The sequence below is a fragment of the Chiloscyllium plagiosum genome, unplaced genomic scaffold (assembly GCF_037043375.1).
Source record: "Chiloscyllium plagiosum isolate Xiang-an unplaced genomic scaffold, Cpla_swu_hap1 HiC_scaffold_15, whole genome shotgun sequence".
NCBI lineage: Eukaryota > Metazoa > Chordata > Chondrichthyes > Orectolobiformes > Hemiscylliidae > Chiloscyllium > Chiloscyllium plagiosum.
The window spans coordinates 53,797,188-53,817,444 of NW_028270153.1; the positions used below are offsets into that span (position 1 = coordinate 53,797,188).

The window sequence follows — 20,257 nt, forward strand, 5'->3', positions numbered from 1 at the left end:
CTTCTGGGTGCAGGGGTAAGAGGCGTCTGCAACAGTTTGTATTTCATCCATAAAGCAATAGCTGGCACTACAATATTTGACAGTTGGCTGGTTTGGATGGACATGCAGTCATCCTGAGAAATTACTTCAACTCTCTTTCTCTTGCGCCAAGTCAATTTTAGTTACTTCTGCAGTACAGGGCGATCTTCGTATTCATGGAATTCTTTTCCACGGTTTCAGTAACCCACGGTTTACTGCGGCCCGTACATACTATAGGAAGCTTCCAGGACCAGGGACTGGAGGCTGCCAGGAAGGAAAATTTCCAATTTAAATGAACGCGTTCCCTCTTACGCACGGTTTTGGGTTTCTGCAGTAGGTGTTGGAACATATCCCCCACGGGTACAGGGGACTATTGCATAACCATGGATTGTGTGAAATAATCTTCAATGAAGAAATTTGATATGTTTGTGACTGTTGCACAACATAAGTTGCTAGCACTGAACACAGGAGGATAACAAAAGGATCATTTAAAATACGTTCTCATGCCCCAGATGAGCACACTCTCAAAATAGATGTTTTACACTTTGTTAAAGTGAGCTCCATAGCGAATAGGTATAACCGAAGATCAAGTACTCACAATTATTAACAAACACTGAAGCAAAATTTGACAGTTGCTCCAAAAAAATTGTCTTTATTATTGAAATCAGTGACAAATTATAGTAAAGTACTATCCTCAACAAGTAGCAAGTTGGATTTAAAGGCCATATTTGGATTGATTAAAATATCAACTGAAAATATTTATTACCCTTTACAACTAAAGTTTAAATTACTCAAGTTTCCAGCACTTCTAATTCATTTCCAAAACTACTTCCTTCAGTGTCAAAAATCACCTCTGTCTAGCCTGTCTTTTTTACCAATGCTGCCCAAACTCAATTTCATGCAACCCAGGCATTTCAATGTTCAATTCCTTCACTGCTCTACTAGTGAATTTCCACAAATCAGAGAAATTGTTCAAGAATATTTTTTCTTTGAATTCCTCACTCATACACAACTTTACTTGTAGTTACTGCATTCATCTCAGATTCCTCATGCCATAGCTTTCCATCTGTTTAGAAATCCTCATTTCCACCCCCTCACCCTTTTCAAAGCTTTCCCTCTATTTGTTTCCCATTTAGGTTCCCTCACATGTAACTACACACTTCTACAAGGATATATTGCTCACAAACCTCACTGATCATTATCATTTATTTTACAATACATTCAAATTGCTACAGATTCGTTGGCACTTGAAAACTGGCCTGAAATTCCCCATAGTCTTCACTGAGAATTGAAAATGTCCATCAACTCTTTGGACAGTTTAACTAAGGTTATGTTTCTTGAATGCGTCCATGTCCTTTGATCCCTTAAGTTCTAAGAACCACGTGCATCTTCTTCGTGAAAACATGCAATGTTTTGGCCTCAACTGCTTTCTGAAGTAAAACATCCCAGAGTCATAGAGACGTACAGCACGGAAACAGACCCTTCTGTCCAACTCGTCCATGCTGACTAGATATCCCAACCTAATCCTAGTCCGATTTGCCAGCACTCGACCCAAACCCCTCTAAACTCTTTCTATTCATATACCCATCCAGATGCCTTTTAAATGTTAGGCTAAAGGAATTTCTCATTTCAGTCCTAAATGGCCTACCCCATTTCCTTACACTGTGACCCCTGGTCTGATTTCCTGGTCATCAGGAATATGCTTTCTGTATTATCCCTATCTAGTCCTGTTAAAGAGTTTTATAGGTTGCTATGAAATTCCCCCTCATTCTTCTAAAATCTTGCATTCTCTAATACAACCTTGGCCAATCGTTGTCTTGGGTCCTGAATATTTTATAAGTCCCAAATTAATTGTGTTCCTTTTTTCTCCAAAATTACTTCAAAGTAAAGTTTCTTATTGAAATAGTGGAACCCCAGGGACATTTTACTAATCAAATAAATAACAAAATCAACATCATAACAAAATACTTTATTTTTACAATTACAAACAATGCAGCTGATCGGAAAGTTACGTTACTATTGCTAGTTGTTATAACCTAACAAACTTACAAGGTCATATTTACTGTTCTCAGGTGACAAATGTGAATTACTTGCAGTTTTTTAAACACTTGATTATCACAGGTATTGCAATATTTTCCAAAATTAGGTAGATATTATGGTCATGTTCTCAATAATCAGCAAATTGCTTTTAAAAAGGAGTAAGCACAAAAATGAGGTTATTTAAAAAGGATTAAAAATATCAATTTGAATCATAAAATTCCTGCAGTGCAGATAGAGGCCATTTGGCTCATTAAGTCTGCATTAACCCTCTGACAGCATGTCCTCTCCACCCTACCCTTGTAACCCTGCTGTTACTATAGTTTATCCACCTAGCCTGCACAGCCTGGTTGTTACAGTGCAAATTAGCATTGCCAATCTACATAAATCACATATTTTTGGAGTGGAGGAGGAAACTAGAGCACCCAGAGAAACACGCAGACATGGAGAGAATGGATAAACTCCACAAAGACACAGTCATCCAAGGCTGGAATTGAACTTGGGTCCCAGGCACTGTGAAGCAGTGGTCCTAACCACTGTGCTGCCCTAAACATTGCACTTAGTTCAGAATTCACCTACTGCTTATAAACCATTTATACTAAATCAAAAAAATGCAACATGCATGTAAAAAAGTGAATATAAAAACACTGATTTGATAGGTCTATTTATTTACATTTCAACAACAATAATAGCTTTTTGCGTGATTTTGATTTCTTACAATGGTTATCAAAACCATATATTTGTAGCCAGGATTTGATGCTCATAACATTTATATTAGGAATATTTTGCTCATGTTGAAAACATAATCCTATTGGCACATGGCTTTTTTGTTTCACAGTGTTAAAATACTAGTACATAATCATAAAATCTGTTACACCTTCCAGACCCAGTTGCAGGGTGTATAATAATTAATTATAATAATCCAATTTTAATGTTTCTGACAAAATGTTAGAAGATAGAATGCTATATCTATAAAACATATCTATGGGAGGTTGTGTTTTCATGGCCCACTTTAGAAATTCAAATGGATCACATGCGCACTTTATCTACAAGTAGAAAAATTATCACAGAAATCTTAAGTCAAATATGAAAATAAAATCCTGGCTTTAAGCAAAAGGTCAAGTTTGTCAAACCATTGATGTCCTAACCAGGATCTATCATGACTGTATTTGAGTTAGGAGCTGCAGAACTGGATTTCTGAACTGTACTCATCCGTTGCAGAAAACCTGAACAAGAATAAGGGCTGAAGTGTACTAGTGTCTCTTGATGCAACTCAAGTTATAACTTTTCAAGCTCTGTGCCTTTACTCAAAGTAGGTCTCTATTCCATTATACTTCAAAATAATTAAATTCATTTGGAATCTTCAGATCTGTTCACTTAAGACTTACCATACAGTTATCTGTTGAATGTTTTTATCTGCTTTTGATAATTGAATTACTTTCATCTCATTCCATTTCCTATCATTCATGAATCGGATATTTCAGATTTAAAAAAAATACATTAGCATAACTCAATTGACTGACAATTAGTAAACATTAAAATAACGGTGTGCCAGAATATGATCGATACGTCCAATTCTTTTTTTTATTTTGTATTCCAACACTAACCTATTACACATTCACCTAGTAATGTGATTTCTGTTCAATATTACTTTTTTTTTATTAAGCTTCTTACAAATACATTCAAAGGTTTCTACATATTTGCAGGCAGACAAATTTCACAAAAAAAATAGAAGTTATGTTTTCTAAAATACTCATGTTTGGGAGACAATTGAAACTATGCATGGAATTAATTTAAGGCATATTCTGAAGGGTGCTACATTACAAGCCAAAACTAAATTGCACTTAAGTGGTCCAAGTACTCTCATATGCCAATCCTAAAAGGGAAATCCACATTAAGTACCATGACCGAGAATGATCTGTATCAGTGACCGTTTCTGGGTGATCATGAAAGCTGCAGATGTCAGCAAAATGCACTTGCTTTGAGAGACAAAGAAATGCCTTGCTTTTCAATTCCGAAAATACTGTGCAGCTAATGGGAAATCAAACAAATTTCTGTTGACTTATTAACAATAGATACCTGGCCCCTTGCAAAATTGCTATATTTAGTCAATATTGAAAATATGGTAGTGAGTGTTTTGGCTAGAACACATTACACAAATATCACCACTGTCAATTTTCCCACTTATAATAACATTGATTTTCCCCTCAACACTACCAAGCAATTATTTGGATAGAATGGCTGCCAAATTAGGGTAGTTTGTTGCAATGCTGACTTTATAAGAAACATTAGCTTCTACAACACAGCACAATTAGTAATAATTTGATTGTGTATAGAAAATAATGATCTTCTGAAACATAGGCTATTTATAAACTTACACAGACTACAATGGTGGGTATTTTATCCCAGAAAGGTTTTTAATTTTCAGTCAAGAGGATAAATCCTATAAACTTAAAGAACCTCAAACTTGTGACCAATTCCAAAATTATGTTTAATTTTAAAAAGCCTGAGGCCCAATGTAAGTACCACATTAACATAAACTGCATTTCCCAATTGCACACCACAGGCAGATGCAAACAAAGCAAAGCCTGATTTAGAATTTTAGAAAGCGTGCTTCGTCATCCCTGAATGACTGCAGATGAACCTAATGGTTTACATTTCTCATCATTGCATGTAACTAGAAATCCCATGTATGAGATTCACACATGGAAATAATTCTTACATTTCCAAGTAATTTATTTGATCTACAGTTAATGATGTTCAAGTAGTACAGAAGGAAGTGCCTTTTAGACAATTTCTCTTCCCAATCCATATAAAAGGTAACAAAAGAAAAGAATCTCACCATTCTGGGAGGAGCAATTTTGGGCCTGAGCTGTAGCAAGTCAAGAGATCGACTGTCTTGTGTGGCAACTACCAAGATACAACAACTTGGTGAAATTTCTATCAACATATAACCCTTTCTTTGTAATTGAACCTTTTTTAAAATCGTCATTTGTTCATACAATTAAACAAAAAAGTCAAACAAAAAAAGGGAAGAGAAATGTATGTTAATGAGACCAAGAGAGTTTAATAGTGTTTGGTCAGGCTGACTGAATTACTTTTTAATTAAAAAAAATCCTTAGCTGGCTACTTATTGGAACCAAATCCATTGTAAGTAAATAAAAACACTAAAAATGAAAATTGTTAACCAGTTCAATTCACATAATAGTTTACATATTTGCAAGGATCCAAAAGGGCTTTCCCACTCCAGTGTTTTTTGAAAAACATGAAAATTTCTCTCCATGCTTGTCATATGCCTCTCACCAAACTGGTTTCTTCTAACTTCTTTTTATGAACAAACTGTCAAGACTTTTCCATATTAAGGACTTAAGAATTTAGAAGTACACCCACAGCTGTCAAATAATAAATGTAAATCTTTAAACAAAGATGCTCAAAGCTTGAACTGAGAAACATTTTTTGGAAGAAAAGTAAAGTATCCTCTGCACGAGATAAAATCATGTTTTGGTTTGTCACTTCTGAAAAAAACTGAATCCACTTAGAAGAATTTTTCTAAACAAAGCAACCGAATTACTGATTTTGCTCTGTTATTAAACAACTGAAACCCCCAACTTAACACAAGTGATGCAAAACGAGTCTACCTAAATGTTTAATTAGTCCTCAATGAGAGGAAGGAGTGTTGGAATTATGAGACCCCAGTACAAAACCAAATTCAATTGTCATGGACCTAAACACGATACTTGAAACTCAAAATGTTAACAGAAGTGCACCACATTCTTCTACTGGTAGCAAAGCAGAAGTGTTGGACATATACCAAGCACCAACTGCAAAACAATGGTATATGAAGGCGGTAAGTCTGCCCTCAATATGAATGTGCTTAAATATTTGGATATGCCCATTTTTAAACCAAGTATAAATAGGCTCTGCACTTCCAATGCAAACTTGCAGGACCAGCATACAAGAATAAGCTGCAGCTAACTATACTACAGTTGGGAAACCTCTTATTGCTGGCCCAATGGGCACCATTAATGAATTTTTACTCCAAGTTATATAGCTGGCATGCATTTTAAATTTGGATTTCCCTTACCTTTGGAAGAACATTTAAAAATAAAAGTTAAAATTGTTGTGCTTAAAAGAGCAAAATTAATTGTAGATTTGGAGAAACTGGATACCTAACTTTTCATATTCAGGTACAGTAAGAACTTGTAATCTAGAACAATATAAAGGCTCTTGTAACAGTGCCAACAATTTGCCCAATTCTCATTTTAGATTATCAGCGCTATACTTCAATACACAACTACATTCAGTTCAAAATATTCAGTTCTGTGGACTCGTGCATACTTTATATTGCTCATCTGGTTCACATTGTCACATGGACGTCACAACATCCTGATTGGAGAAGAAAGTTTCCATTGCTCCTGGCGCAGGATTGATGTATATTGGAACTTACAGGTTAACAGCAGTGGCTTTGAATAGTGTTTATTTTCCTCCATGTTTCAAACTGCTGTAAACCACCATGTTAGGGTTACTACAGCTCTAATGCAATTTGTACACAGATGTCTTAAAGGTTGGGCCCTGCTGATTTAGGCCCCATCATATCACAGATCCATGCCTTCAAGAAGTTGTCACACACAGCGGAGGTATTGCGGTTGACTCCTGAGAAAAGGGTAGCAAGTTCAGTCACTAGAGAAAAGGTCACCAGCAGAGGGCAATGGTGCTAAACCTCCTGTAACATTTGGAAGCAATGAAAGGTCTGGCAAATTCTGAATGTGAGATTTCAGTTCTTTCCGAACTTGTGTTACTTGAGCCAGTTTCTGTTTGTATTCCTGAAGAAAAAGAAATCATATATTTCTATTAGACTATATTACAACCTATAATTCTGCTGCTCGAACAACATGTTGTATTTCTATAGTATCGTTAACTCAAGGGGTTCCCCATGGGAGACTGGTTAGCAAGGTTAGATCTCACTGAATACAGGGAGAACTCGCCATGTGGATACAGAACTGGCTCAAAAGGTGGTGGTAGATGATTGTTTTTCAGACTGGAGGCCTGTAACCAGTGTAGTGCCACTGGATCGGTGCTGGGCCCTCTACTTTTTGTCATTTATATAAATGATTTGGATGCGAGCATAAGAGGTACACAGTTAGTAAGTTTGCAGATGACACCAAAATTGGAGGTGTAGTGGTCAGCGAAGAGGGTTACCTCAGATTACAACAGGATCTTGACCAGATGGGCCAATGGGCTGAGAAGTGGCAGATGGAGTTTAATACAGATAAATGCGAGGTGCTGCATTTTGGGAAAGCAAATCTTAGCAGGACTTATACACTTAATGGTAAGGTCCTAGGGAGTGTTGCTGAACAAAGACACCTTGGAGTGCAGGTTCATAGCTCCTTGAAAGTCGCAGGTAGATAGGATAGTGAAGAAGGCATTTGGTATGTTTTCCTTTATTGGTCAGAGTATTGAGTACAGGGGTTGGGAGGTCATACTGTGGCTGTACAGGACATTGGTTAGGCCACCGTTGGAATATTGCATGCAATTCCGGTGTCCTTCCTTTCGGAAAAATGTTGTGAAACTTGATAGGGTTCAGAAAAGACTTACAAGGATGTTGCCAGGGTTGGAGGATTTGAGCTACAGGGAGAGGCTGAACAGACTGGGGCTGTTTTCCCTGGAGCGTCGGAGGCTGAGGGGCGACCTTATAGAGGCTTACAAAATTATGAGGTACTTAGATAGGGTAAATAGGCAAAGTCTTTTCCCTGGGGTCGGGGAGTCCAGAACTAGAGGCATTTGGATGGGTATATGAATAGGAAGGGTTTGGAGGGATATGGGCCGGGTGCTGGCAGGTGGGACTAGATTGGGTTGGGATAGCTGATCGGCATGGATGGGTCGGACGCAAGGATCTATTTCCATGCTGTACATCTCTATGAGCGGCCCCAGAGCATATTACAGAAGCTCTGGGAAAATAACTGCCAAGCCAGAGTCAGAGAGATTAAGAGAGGTGACCAAAGAGGTTCTTCTGCAACTGTACAGGGCCCTGGTGAGACCACACCTGGAGTACTGCGTGCAGTTCTGGTCTCCAAATTTGAGGAAAGACATTCTGGCTATTGAGGGAGTGCAGCATAGGCTCACAAGGTCAATTCCTGGAATGTCGGGATTACCTTACACTGAAAGACTGGAACGACTGGGCTTGTATACCCTTGAGTTTAGAAGACTGAGATGGGATATGATTGAGACATATAAGATTATTAAAGGATTGGACACTCTGGAGGCAGGAAACATGTTTCTGCTGATGGGTAAGTGCCGAACCAGAGGACACAGCTTAAAAATACAGGCTGGACCATTTAGGACAGAGATGAGGAGAAACTTCTTCACCCAGAGAGTGATGGCTGTGTGGAATGCTCTGCCCCAGAGGGCAGTGGAGGCCCAATCTCTGGATTCATTTAAGAAAGAGTAGCATAGGGCTCTCAAGGATTGTGGAATCAAGGGTTATGGAGATAAGGCAGGAACAGGATACTGATTAAGGATGAGCAGCCATGATCATATTGAATGGTGGTGCAAGCTCGAAGAGTAAGTGCAGAATGGCCTACTCTTGCACCTATTGTCTATTGTCAAAGGCTTTGTTAAAAAGATAGATTTTAAAAAGGCATTTAAAGGAGAGAGGGAACTGAAGAAATGGTGCACATCGGGGAAAATTCCAAAGCATGAAGTCTAGTTGCCTGAAAGAATGACAGTCAACTGTACAGCTATTGGTTGGGACTCACAAATCTAAAGTCAGAAGAATAGAGATTGCAGCTGGGCTAGAGGAAATACAGAAGGAGGCAATGAGAGACAGACCATGGACAGGATTGGAACTCCAACATGGAGTTAAACAATACCAAGGCTTTAAATCACCATTTTACCTCAAGTAAACAGCCAGAGAGGAGACAGAGTCAATGGCTAGGATAAAAAACTTGTAGAGGGGCCTGAAAAACATTGTTTGATTTTCACAATGTTCAGCTGGTGAAAATGTCTGTTCATTGAACACTGGATGTTGGACTAGTAACCCCAAAGTGATGGCATCACAACAAGAAGAAAAGCTAGTGAGTGATATTCTGGAGATGATTCAGCTCAGTCAAATTAAATTGAGGCAGTGTTTCTAACTGGGTGTAAGAGGTTAGATTGTGGATACTGGAGATGGATAGAGTTACTATGGAAAAAATATTAGAGTGGGCAAGATCAGTCAAGCAATGTGGTTTGTGACCATGGTTAGGGTTGTTGGGAGGACCAGAATCCTGACTGAAGGATTCAATCTGGAAAGATTGGGGAACCAACTTTAAAAAAGAATGAAGTTGAGTGCTAATTAACAAGGACAAATAAGACAAAGTTCCAGTACCATTAGCACACTAAACTGCTTTTATAGCATATTAGCCATAATCGCATGCATTCAAGAAAATGAACCAACATAGCAAAATTAGGGGTTTGCCATATTCCCAATGTGCAGTTATCAACAGTCCCAATCAAAATTTTCAATTGTTCATCTCTCTGCTGCACTAACAAAGCTTTCAACTACTACACAATCCTGAATCTTTGCAAGTGTTATAATAATGTCTGCTACTCCACAGCTACTGGCAATACTTCATAAATGCCAATATCAGATATTGGACTAATCATATAACCAGAATCATGCAACACATAAGCGGGTCACTTGGTCCATTCGTGCATGACAGCTCATTTACAGGATTATCCAATTAATTTTAGTCCTCTGCTCCTTCCCTATAGACTAAGATTTTCTTTCCCACATCAAGCATTTATCAATTTTCTTTTGACTACCACTATGGATTCTATTGCCATCTAGCTATCAAGCAATACATTTCAGATTTCAACAATGTGTTTACAAAATATTTCTTGATCGACTTGCATTAAACCTACAGCTGCGGGTTGATGACTTTTGGTCCATTTTTCCTGATTTATTCCACAAAACCATTTGATTCTGAACACCTCAATCAAATTTCCTGTTAAGCTTTTCTGTTCTTAACAGAACATCAGCCTCTCCAATTTTTGAACACAACACAAGATCACTCATTCTTCCTATCATTCTCATAAATCTATTCTGCACACTCTCAAAGGCATTGGCATCTTACCTATTGTGGTGTCCAAAATTGAACATAATACTCCAGCATTTAACCAGTATTTCCTAAAGGTTTAACCTAATTTCCTTTCTTTGTATTCTCTGTCTCAAAGATGTTAAAAATCACACAACACCAGGTTTATTTGGAAGTACTAGCTTTCAGAATGCTGTTCCTTCGTCAGGTAGCTAGTGGAGCAGGATTATGGGACACTGAATTTATAGCAAAAGCTAATAGTATCATACAACTGATGCAACATATTGAACAGCAATCTAGGTTTGTTCAATATATGCATCAGCTGTGTGACACTATGACCTTTAGTTATAAATTCAGTGTCCTATGACCCTGTCTGCCAGCTACTTGATGAAGAGCAGTGCGCCAAAAGCTTGTACTTCCAAATAAATCTGTTGGACGATAACCTAGTGTTGTGATTATTTAAATTAAGGTCCAACACTGTGCAACATTAATGAATTAAGCTAATGATCTCATGCACCTTTTAAAAATAGAAGTCATCTAAATTATATGTCATCTTCAAAGATTTTGTGAAAGCCCTCAATTATGTCTCTTACTAATTTCTATCACTTAATCCAGATTACTCCTCCTTAGCCTTCATAGTAAAACACAACATTTCACACTTGTCTCCATTAACTTTTATTCACTGTGTTGGTTGGTGTCTATTCCTATGCTCCTTGTTTGCTATGTTCTAACTTTTGTGCCATTACCAAACTCGGAAATTATGCCATCCATACACAAGCTCAGGTCATTAATAAAAGGTGTAATGGATCTAATACCAATCTCCTCTGGGACAGAAGCGGTTAATTCTCTCAAGTACAAAAAATATTGATTTAACCATGACTCCACGTTATCTAAGCCTGAGAAAATTTTGTATCCCCGCTGTCACTTAATCCCTTCAATTTTGTCAAGATTAAAGTAGTGCTGGAAAAGCACAGCAGGTCAGGCAGCTTCCAAGAAACAAGAAAACCTTGACCGCGCTGCGCTTTTACAGCACTGCCCTAACCTTGACCACACGGCGCTTTTCCAGCACTGCCCTAACCTTGACCGTGCTGTGCATTTGCAGCACTGCTCTAACCTTGACCGCGCTGTTTTCCACCACTGCTCCAACCTTGACCGCACTGCGCTTTTCCAGCACTGCTCTAACCTTGACCATACTGCGCTTTCCCAGCACTGCCCTAACCTTGACCGTGCTGCGCTTTTCCTGCACTGCTCTAACCTTCACCGTGCTGTGCTTTAACAGCACTGCTCTAACCTTGAGCATGCTGCGCTTTTCCAGCACTACTCTAACCTTGACCGCGCTGTGCTTTGAGCACTGCTGTAACCTCGACCGCGCTGTGCTTTGAGCACTGCTGTGACCTTGACCGCGCAGTTCTCCAGCACTGCTCTCACCTTAACTGTGCTGCTCTTTTCCAGCACTGCTCTAACACTTGATCGCGCTGTGCTCTTCCAGCACTGCTCTAACCTTGATTGCGCTGTGCTCTTCCAGCACTGCTCTAACCTTGATCGCGCTGCGCTTTTCCAGCCTGCTCTAACCTTGACCGCGCTGTGCTTTGAGCACTGCAGTAACCTTGACAGTGCTATTTTCCAAAACTGCTCTAACATTGACCGCGCTGTGCTTTTCTAGTGCTGCTCTAATGTTGACCACGCTGTTTTCCAGCATTGCTCTAACCTTGACCACGCTGAGCTTTTCCAGCACTGCTCTAACCTTGATCGCGCTGTGATTTTTTTAGCACTGCTCTAACCTTGATTGCGCTGCGCTTTTCCAGCACTGCTCTAACCTTGACCACGCTGTGCTTTTCCAGCATTGCTCTAACCTTGACCACGCTGAGCTTTTCCAGCACTGCTCTAACCTTGATCGCGCTGTGATTTTTTTAGCACTGCTCTAACCTTGATTGCGCTGCGCTTTTCCAGCACTGCTCTAACCTTGACCGCGCTGTGCTTTTCCAGCACTGCTCTAACCTTGACCGCGCTGTGCTTTTCCAGCGCTGCTCTAACGCTGACCGCACTGTTTTCCAGCACTGCTCTAACCTTGACTGTGCTGTGCTTTTCCGGGACTGCTCGAACCTTGACCGCACTGTGCTTTTCCGGCACTGCTCTAACCTTGACCGCACTGTGCTTTTCCGGCACTGCTCTAACCTTGACCGCACTGTGCTTTTCCGGCACTGCTCTAACCTTGACCGCACTGTGCTTTTCCGGCACTGCTCTAACCTTGACCGCACTGTGCTTTTCCGGCACTGCTCGAACCTTGACCGCACTGTGCTTTTCCGGCACTGCTCTAACCTTGACCGCACTGTGCTTTTCCGGCACTGTTCTAACCTTGACCGCACTGTGCTTTTCCGGGACTGCTCTAACCTTGACCGCACTGTGCTTTTCCGGCACTGCTCTAACCTTGACAACATTGTGCTTTTCTGGCACTGCTCTAACCTGGACCGCACTGTGCTTTTCCAGCGGTGATCCAACCATGACCGCACTGTGCTTTTCCGGCACTGCTCTAACCTTGACCGTGCCGCGCCTTTCCAGCACGGCTCTAACCTTGACCGCACTGCGCTTTTCCAGCACTGCTCTAACGTCGAACATGCTGTTTTCCAGCACTGCTCTAACCTTGGCCGCGCTGTGCTTTTCCGACACTGCTCTAACCTTGACCACGCCGTGATTTTCCAGCGCTGCGCTAACCTTGACCATTGTGCGCTTTTCCAGCGCTGCTCTAACCTTGACCATGCTGTGCTTTTCCAGCACTGCTCCAACCTTGACTGCGCTGCGCTTTTCCAGCGCTGCTCTAACCTTCACCGCACTGTGCTTTTCCAGCGCTGCTCTAACCTTGACCATGCTGTGCTTTTCCAGCACAGCGCGAACCTTGATCGCGCTGCGCTTTTCCAGCACTGCTCTAACCTTGGCCGCGCTGTGCTTTTCCGGCACTGCTCTAACCTTGACCACGCCGTGATTTTCCAGCGCTGCTCTGACATTGATAGCGTTCTGTTCCAGCACTGCTCTAACCTTGACCGCACTGCGCTGACGTTGACTGCACTGCGCTGTTTTCCAGCAGTGCTCTAAACTTGATCACGCTGCGCTTTTCCGGAGCCGCTCTAACTGTGACCGCTCTAACCTTGACCGCGCTGTGATTTTCCAGTGCTGCTCTGACATTGACAGCGTTCTGTTCCAGCGCTGCTCTAACCTTGACCACGCTGTGCTTTTCCAGCACTGCTCGAACCTTGACCGCACTGCGCTTTTCCAGCACTGCTCTAATCTTGACCGCGCTGCGCATTTCCACCACTGCTCTAACCTTGACCGTGCTGCGCTTTTCCAGCACCGCTCTAACCTTGACCGTACTGCTTTTCAGCACAGTGCTAACCTTGACCTCGCTGAGCTTTTCCAGCAGTGCTCTAACCTTGACCGTACTGCTTTTCAGCACAGTGCTAACCTTGACCTCGCTGAGCTTTTCCAGCAGTGCTCTAACCTTGACCACGCCGTGATTTTCCAGCGCTGCTCTGACATTGACCGCACTGCGCTAACCTTGACTGCACTGCGCTGTTTTCCAGCAGTGCTCTAAACTTGATCGCGCTGCGCTTTTCCGGAGCCGCTCTAACTGTGACCGCGCTGTGATTTTCCAGCACTGCTCTAACCTTGACCGCGCTGTGCTTTTCCAGCACTGCTCTAACCTTGACCGTGCTGTGCTTTTCCAGCACTGCTCTAACCTTGACCGCGCTGCGCTTTTCCAGCACCGCTCTAACCTTGACTGTACTGTGCTTTTCAGCACAGCGCTAACCTTGACTGCGCTGAGCTTTTCCAGCACTGCTCTAACCTCGACAACGCTGCGCTTTTCCAGCACTGCTCGAACATTAACCGTGCTCTGCTTTTCCAGCGCTGCTCTAACCTTCACTGCACTGTGCTTTTCCAGCGCTGGTCTAGCCTTGACCACGCTGTGCTTTTCCAGCACTGCTCCAACCTTGACTGCGCTGCGCTTTTCCAGCGCTGCTCTAACCTTGACTGTGCTGTGCTTTTCCAGCACCGCTCTAACCTTGACCATGCTGTGCTTTTCCAGCACTGCTCTAACCTTGACCGCGCTGCACCTTTCCAGCACTGCTCCAACCTCGACAACGCAGCGCTTTTCCAGCACTGTTCAAACATTAACCGTGCTCAGCGTTTCCAGCGCTGCTCTAACCTTGACCGCGCTGTGCTTTTCCAGCACTGCTCCAACCTTGACTGCGCTGCGTTTTCCAGCGCTGCTCCAACTTTTGACCTCGCTGTGCTTTTCCAGCGCTGCTCTAACCTTGACCATGCTGTGCTTTTCCAGCACAGCGCGAACCTTGATCGCGGTGCGCCTTTCCAGCACTGCTCCAACCTCGACAACGCAGCGCTTTTCCAGCACTGTTCAAACATTAACCGTGCTCAGCGTTTCCAGCGCTGCTCTAACCTTGACCGCGCTGTGCTTTTCCAGCACTGCTCCAACCTTGACTGCGCTGCGTTTTCCAGCGCTGCTCCAACTTTTGACCTCGCTGTGCTTTTCCAGCGCTGCTCTAACCTTGACCATGCTGTGCTTTTCCAGCACAGCGCGAACCTTGATCGCGGTGCGCTTTTCCAGCACTGCTCTCACCTTGACCATGCTGTGCTTTTCCAGCACAGCGCGAACGTTGACCGTGCTGCGCTTTTCCAGCAGTGCTCTAACCTTGACCACGCCGTGATTTTCCAGCGCTTCTCTGACATTGACCGCACTGCGCTTTTCCAGCACTGCGCTAACCTTGACTGCACTGCGCTGTTTTTCAGCAGTGCTCTAAAGTTGATCACGCTGCGCTTTTCCGGAGCCGCTCTAACTGTGACCGCGCTGTGATTTTCCAGCACTGCTCTAACCTTGACCATGCTGTGCTTTTCCAGCACTGCTCTAACCTTGACTGCGCTGCGCTTTTCCAGCACTGCTCTAACCTTGACCACGCCGTGATTTTCCAGCACTGCTCTGACATTGACAGCGTTCTGTTCCAGCACTGCTCTAACCTTGACCGCACTGCGCTAACCTTGACTGCACTACTCTAACTCTGACATTGACCGCACTAGGCTTTTCCAGCACTGCGCTAACCTTGACTGCACTGCGCTGTTTTCTAGCAGTGCTCTAAACTTGATCGCGCTGCGCTTTTCCGGAGCCGCTCCAACTGTGACCGCGCTGTGATTTTCCAGCACTGCTCTAACCTTGACCACGCTGTGCTTTTCCAGCACAGCGCTGACCTTGACCGCGCTGTGCTTTTCCAGCACAGCGCTGACCTTGACCGCGCTGTGCTTTTCCAGCACTGCTCTAACGCTGACCGCACTGTTTTCCAGCACTGCTTTAACCTTGACTGTGCAGCGCTTTTCTAGCACTGCTCTAACCTTGACCATGCAGCGCTTTTCTAGCACTGCTTTTCCAGCACTGCTCTAACCTTGACCGTGCTGCGCTTTTCCAGCACTGCTCTAACGCTGACCGCACTGTTTTCCAGCACTGCTCTAACCTTGACTGTGCTGTGCTTTTCCAGCACTGTTCTAACCTGGACTGTGCTGTGCTTTTCCGGGACTGCACTAACCTTGACCGTACTGCACTTTTGCAGCACTGCTGTAACCTTGATCACGCTGTGCTTTGAACTCTGCTGTAACCTTGACTGCGCAGTTCTCCACCAGTGCTCTCACCTTGACCGCGCTGCGCTTTTCCAGCACTGCTCTATTGTTGACCGTGCTGCACTTTTCCAGCACTACTCTAACCTTCACCGCGCTGTGCCTTGAGCACTGATGTAACCTTGACTGCGCAGTTCTCCAGTACTGCTCTCACCTTCACCGTGCTGTGCTTTAACAGCACTGCTCTACTGCTCTAACCTTGACTGTGCTGTGATTTTCCTGTGCTGCTCTGATGTTGACCGCGTTCTGTTCCAGCACTGCTCTAACATTGACCGCACCGTGCTTTTCCAGCACTGCTCTAACCTTGGCCGCGCTGTGCTTTTCCGGCACTGCTCTAACCTTGACCATGCCGTGATTTTCCAGCGCTGCTCTGACATTGACAGCGTTCTGTTCCACCACTGCTCTAACCTTGACCGCACTGCGCTAACCTTGACTGCACTGCGCTGTTTTCCAGCAGTGCTCTAAACTTGATCGCGCTGCACTTTTCCGGAGCCGCTCTGTGACCGCTCTAACCTTGACCACGCCATGATTTTCCAGCGCTGCTCTGACATTGACAGCGTTCTGTTCCAGCACTGCTCTAACCTTGACCACGCTGTGCTTTTCCAGCATTACTCGAACCTTGACCGCACTGCGCTTTTCCAGCACTGCTCTAATCTTGACCGCGCTGCGCATTTCCACCACTGCTCTAACCTTGACTGTGCTGTGCTTTTCCAGCACTGCTCTAACCTTGACCGTGCTGCTCTTTTCCAGCGCTGCTACAACCTTGATTGCGCTGTGCTTTTCCAGCACCGCTCTAACCTTGACAGTACTGTGCTTTTCAGCACAGCGCTAACCTTGACCGCGCTGAGCTTTTCCAGCACTGCTCCAACCTCGACAACGCAGCGCTTTTCCAGCACTGCTCGAACATTAACCGTGCTCTGCTTTTCCAGCGCTGCTCTAACCTTCACCGCACTGATTTTCCAGCGCTGGTCTAGCCTTGACCACGCTGTGCTTTTCCAGCACTGCTCCAACCTTGACCGCGCTTTGCTTTTCCGTGACCGCGCTGCGCTTTTCCAGCACTGCTCTAACCTTGACTGCGCTGTTCTTTTCCAGCACTGCTCTAACATTGACCACGCCGTGATTTTCCAGCACTGCGCTAACCTTGACTGCACTGCGCTGTTTTCCAGCAGTGCTCTAAACTTGATCGCGCTGCGCTTTTCCGGAGCCGCTCTGTGACCGCGCTGTGATTTTCCAGCACTGCTCTAACCTTGACCGCGCTGTGCTTTTCCAGCACTGCTCTAACCTTGACCATGCTGTGTTTTCCAGCGCTGCTCCAAACCCGACAACGCTGCGCTTTGCCAGCACTGCTCTAACCTTGACCGCGCTGTGCTTTTCGAGCGCTGCTCTAACCTTGACCATGCTGTGCTTTTCCAGCACAGCGCGAACCTTGATCACGGTGCACTTTTCCAGCACCGCTCTAACCTTGACCGCGCTGAGATTTTCCAGCACTGCTCTAACCTTGACCGCACTCCGCTTTTCCAGTGCTGTTCTAACCTTGACTGTACTGTGCTTTACCTGCACTGCTCTAACCTCAACCGCGCTGCGCTTTTGCAGCGCTGCTCTAACCTTGACCGCGCTGTATTTTAATAGCGCTGCTTGAACATTAACCGTGCTCTGCTTTTCCAGCGCTGCTCTAACCTTGACCGCGCTGTGCTTTTCCAGCACTGCTCTAACCTTGACCGCACTGCGCTTTTCCAGCACTGCTCTAATCTTGACCGCGCTGCGCATTTCCACCACTGCTCTAACCTTGACCGTGCTGTGCTTTTCCAGCACCGGTCCAACCTTGACCATGCTGCGCTTTTCAGGCACTACTCTAACCTTGACCGCAGGGCGCTTTATCAGCACTGCTCTAACCGTGACCGCGCCGTGAATTTCCAGCACTACTCTAACTTGACCGCGCTGTGCTTTTCCAGCACTGCTCTAACCTTGACCGCGCTGTGCTTTTCCAGCACTGCTCCAACCTTGACCGTACTGCGCATTTTCTGCACAGCTCTCACCTTGACCATGCTGCGCTTTTGCAGCGCTGCTCTAATGTTGACCACGCTGTGCTTTTCCATTGCTTTTCTAACCTTCACCCCGCTGTGGTTTAACAGCACTGCCCTAACCTTCACCGCACTGTGATTTTCCAGCGCTGGTCTAACCTTGACCACACTGCGCTTTTCCAGCGCTGCTCCAATCTTGACTGCGCTGCGCCTTTCCAGCGCTGTTCTAACCTTGACCGCGCTGCGCTTTTCCAGCGCTATTCTAACCTTGACCGCGCTGTGCTTTTCCAGCGCTGTTCTAACCTTGACCGCGCTGTGCTTTTCCAGCACCGCTCTAACCTTCATTGCGGTGCGCTTTTCCAGCACCGCTCTAACCTTGACCGCACTGCGCTTTTGCAGCACTGCAACAACCTTGATTGCGCTGTGCTTTTCCAGCACCGCTCTAACCTTGACCGTGCTGTGCTTTTCCAGCACCGCTCTAACCTTGACCGCACTGCACTTTTCCAGTGCTGCTCTAACCTTGACCGCGCTGTATTTTAACAGCGCTGCTCGAACGTTAAACGTGCTCTGCTTTTCCAGCACCGCTCTAACCTTGACCACGCTGTGCTTTTCCAGCACCGCTCTAACCTTGACCGCGCTGAGCTTTTCCAGCACTGCTCTAACCTTGACCGCACTGCGCTTTTCCAGCGCTGCTCTAACCTTGACCGCGCTGTATTTTAACAGCGCTGCTCGAACGTTAAACGTGCTCTGCTTTTCCAGCGCTGCTCTAACCTTGACCGTGCTGTGCTTTTCCAGCACTGCTCTAACCTTGACCACGCCGTGATTTTCCAGCGCTGCTCTGACATTGACCGCACTGCACTTTTCCAGCACTGCACTAACCTTGACTGCACTGCGCTGTTTTCCAGCAGTGCTCTAAACTTGATCGCGCTGCGCTTTTCCGGAGCCGCTCTGTGACCGCGCTATGATTTTCCAGCACTGCTCTAACCTTGACCGCGCTGTGCTTTTCCAGCACTGCTCTAACCTTGACCGCGCTGTATTTTACCAGACACTGCTCGAACGTTAACCGCGCTCTGATTTTCCAGCACTGCTCTAACCTTGACCGCACTGTGCTTTTCCAGCACTGCTCTAACCTTGACCGTGCTGTGCTTTTCCAGCACTGCTCTAACTTTGACCGTACTGCGCTTTTGCCGCACTGCTGTAACCTTGACCATGCTGTGCTTTTCCAGCACAGCGCGAACCTTGACTGCGCTGCGCTTTTCCAGCACCGCTCTAACCTTGACCGTGCTGTTATTTCCAGCACCGCTGTAACCTTGACCGTGCTGTGCTTTTCCAGCACAGCGCTAACCTTGACCGCGCTGAGCGTTTCCAGCACTGCTCTAACCTTGACCGCACTGCACTTTTCCAGTGCTGCTCTAACCTTGACCGCGCTGTATTTTTCCAGCGCTGCTCTAACCTTGACCACGCTGTGCTTTTCCAGCACTGCTCTAACCTTGACCACGCTGTGCTTTTCCAGCACTGCTCTAACCTTGACCGTGCTGTGCCTTTCCAGCGCTGCTCTAACCTTGACGGCACTGCGCTTTTGCAGCACTGCAGTAACCTTGACCACGCTGTGCTTTGAGCTCTGCTGTAACCTTGTACAGCACGGTCTGCGCAGTTCTCCAGCACTGCTCTCATCTTGACCGCGCTGCGCTTTTCCAGCACTGCTCTAGCGTTAACCATGCTGCGCTTTTCCAGCACTGCTCTAAGCTTCACTGTGCTGCGCTGCTCCAGCACTGCTCTAACCTTGATCGTGCTGCACTTTTCCAGCACTGCTCAAACTTGATCGCGCGGCGCTTTTCCAGCTCTGCTCTAACCGTGACCGCGCTGTGAATTTCCAGCACTGCTCTAACTTGACCGCGCTGTGCTTTTCCAGCACTGCTCTAACCTGAACTGCGCTATGATTTCCCGGCACTGCTCCAAACTCGACAACGCTGCGCTTTTCCAGCATTGCTCTAACCTTGACTGTACCGCGCATATCCTGCACAGCTCTCACCTTGACCATGCTGCGCTTTTGCAGCGCTGCTCTAATGTTGACCACACTGCGCTTTTCCAGCACTGCTCTAAACTTGACCGCGCGGTGCTTTTCTAGCACTACTCTAACCTTGAGCGCGCTGCGCTTTTCCAACACTGCTCTAACCTTGACCGCGCAGTGCTTTTCCAGCGCTGCTCTAACCTTGACCGCGCTGCGCTTTTCCAGCACCGCACGAACCTGGTTGGCGGTGCGCTTTTCCAGCACCGCTCTAACCTTGACCGTGCTGTGCTTTTCCAGCACAGCGCTAACCTTGACTGTGCTGCACTTTTCCAGTGCTGCTCTAACCTTGACCGCGCTGTATTTTACCAGCGCTCTGCTTTTGCAGCGCTGCTCTAACCTTGACCACACTGTGCTTTTCCAGC

General features: G+C 45.2%; 1 protein-coding gene across 2 annotated transcripts in view; it reads right to left on the reverse strand.

Moving 5' to 3' along the window:
* Positions 1-1,966: 1,966 nt before the first annotated feature.
* rprd1b (regulation of nuclear pre-mRNA domain containing 1B) overlaps positions 1,967-20,257 on the reverse strand; it is a 137,301-nt gene continuing 119,010 nt past the window's right edge. For both annotated transcript variants that reach the window (XM_043710189.2, XM_043710188.2), the window contains one exon: positions 1,967-6,878. In XM_043710189.2, the coding sequence (XP_043566124.2) occupies positions 6,729-6,878 (150 nt within the window). In that variant the 3' untranslated portion in view covers positions 1,967-6,728. The remainder of the gene's footprint in view (positions 6,879-20,257) is intronic.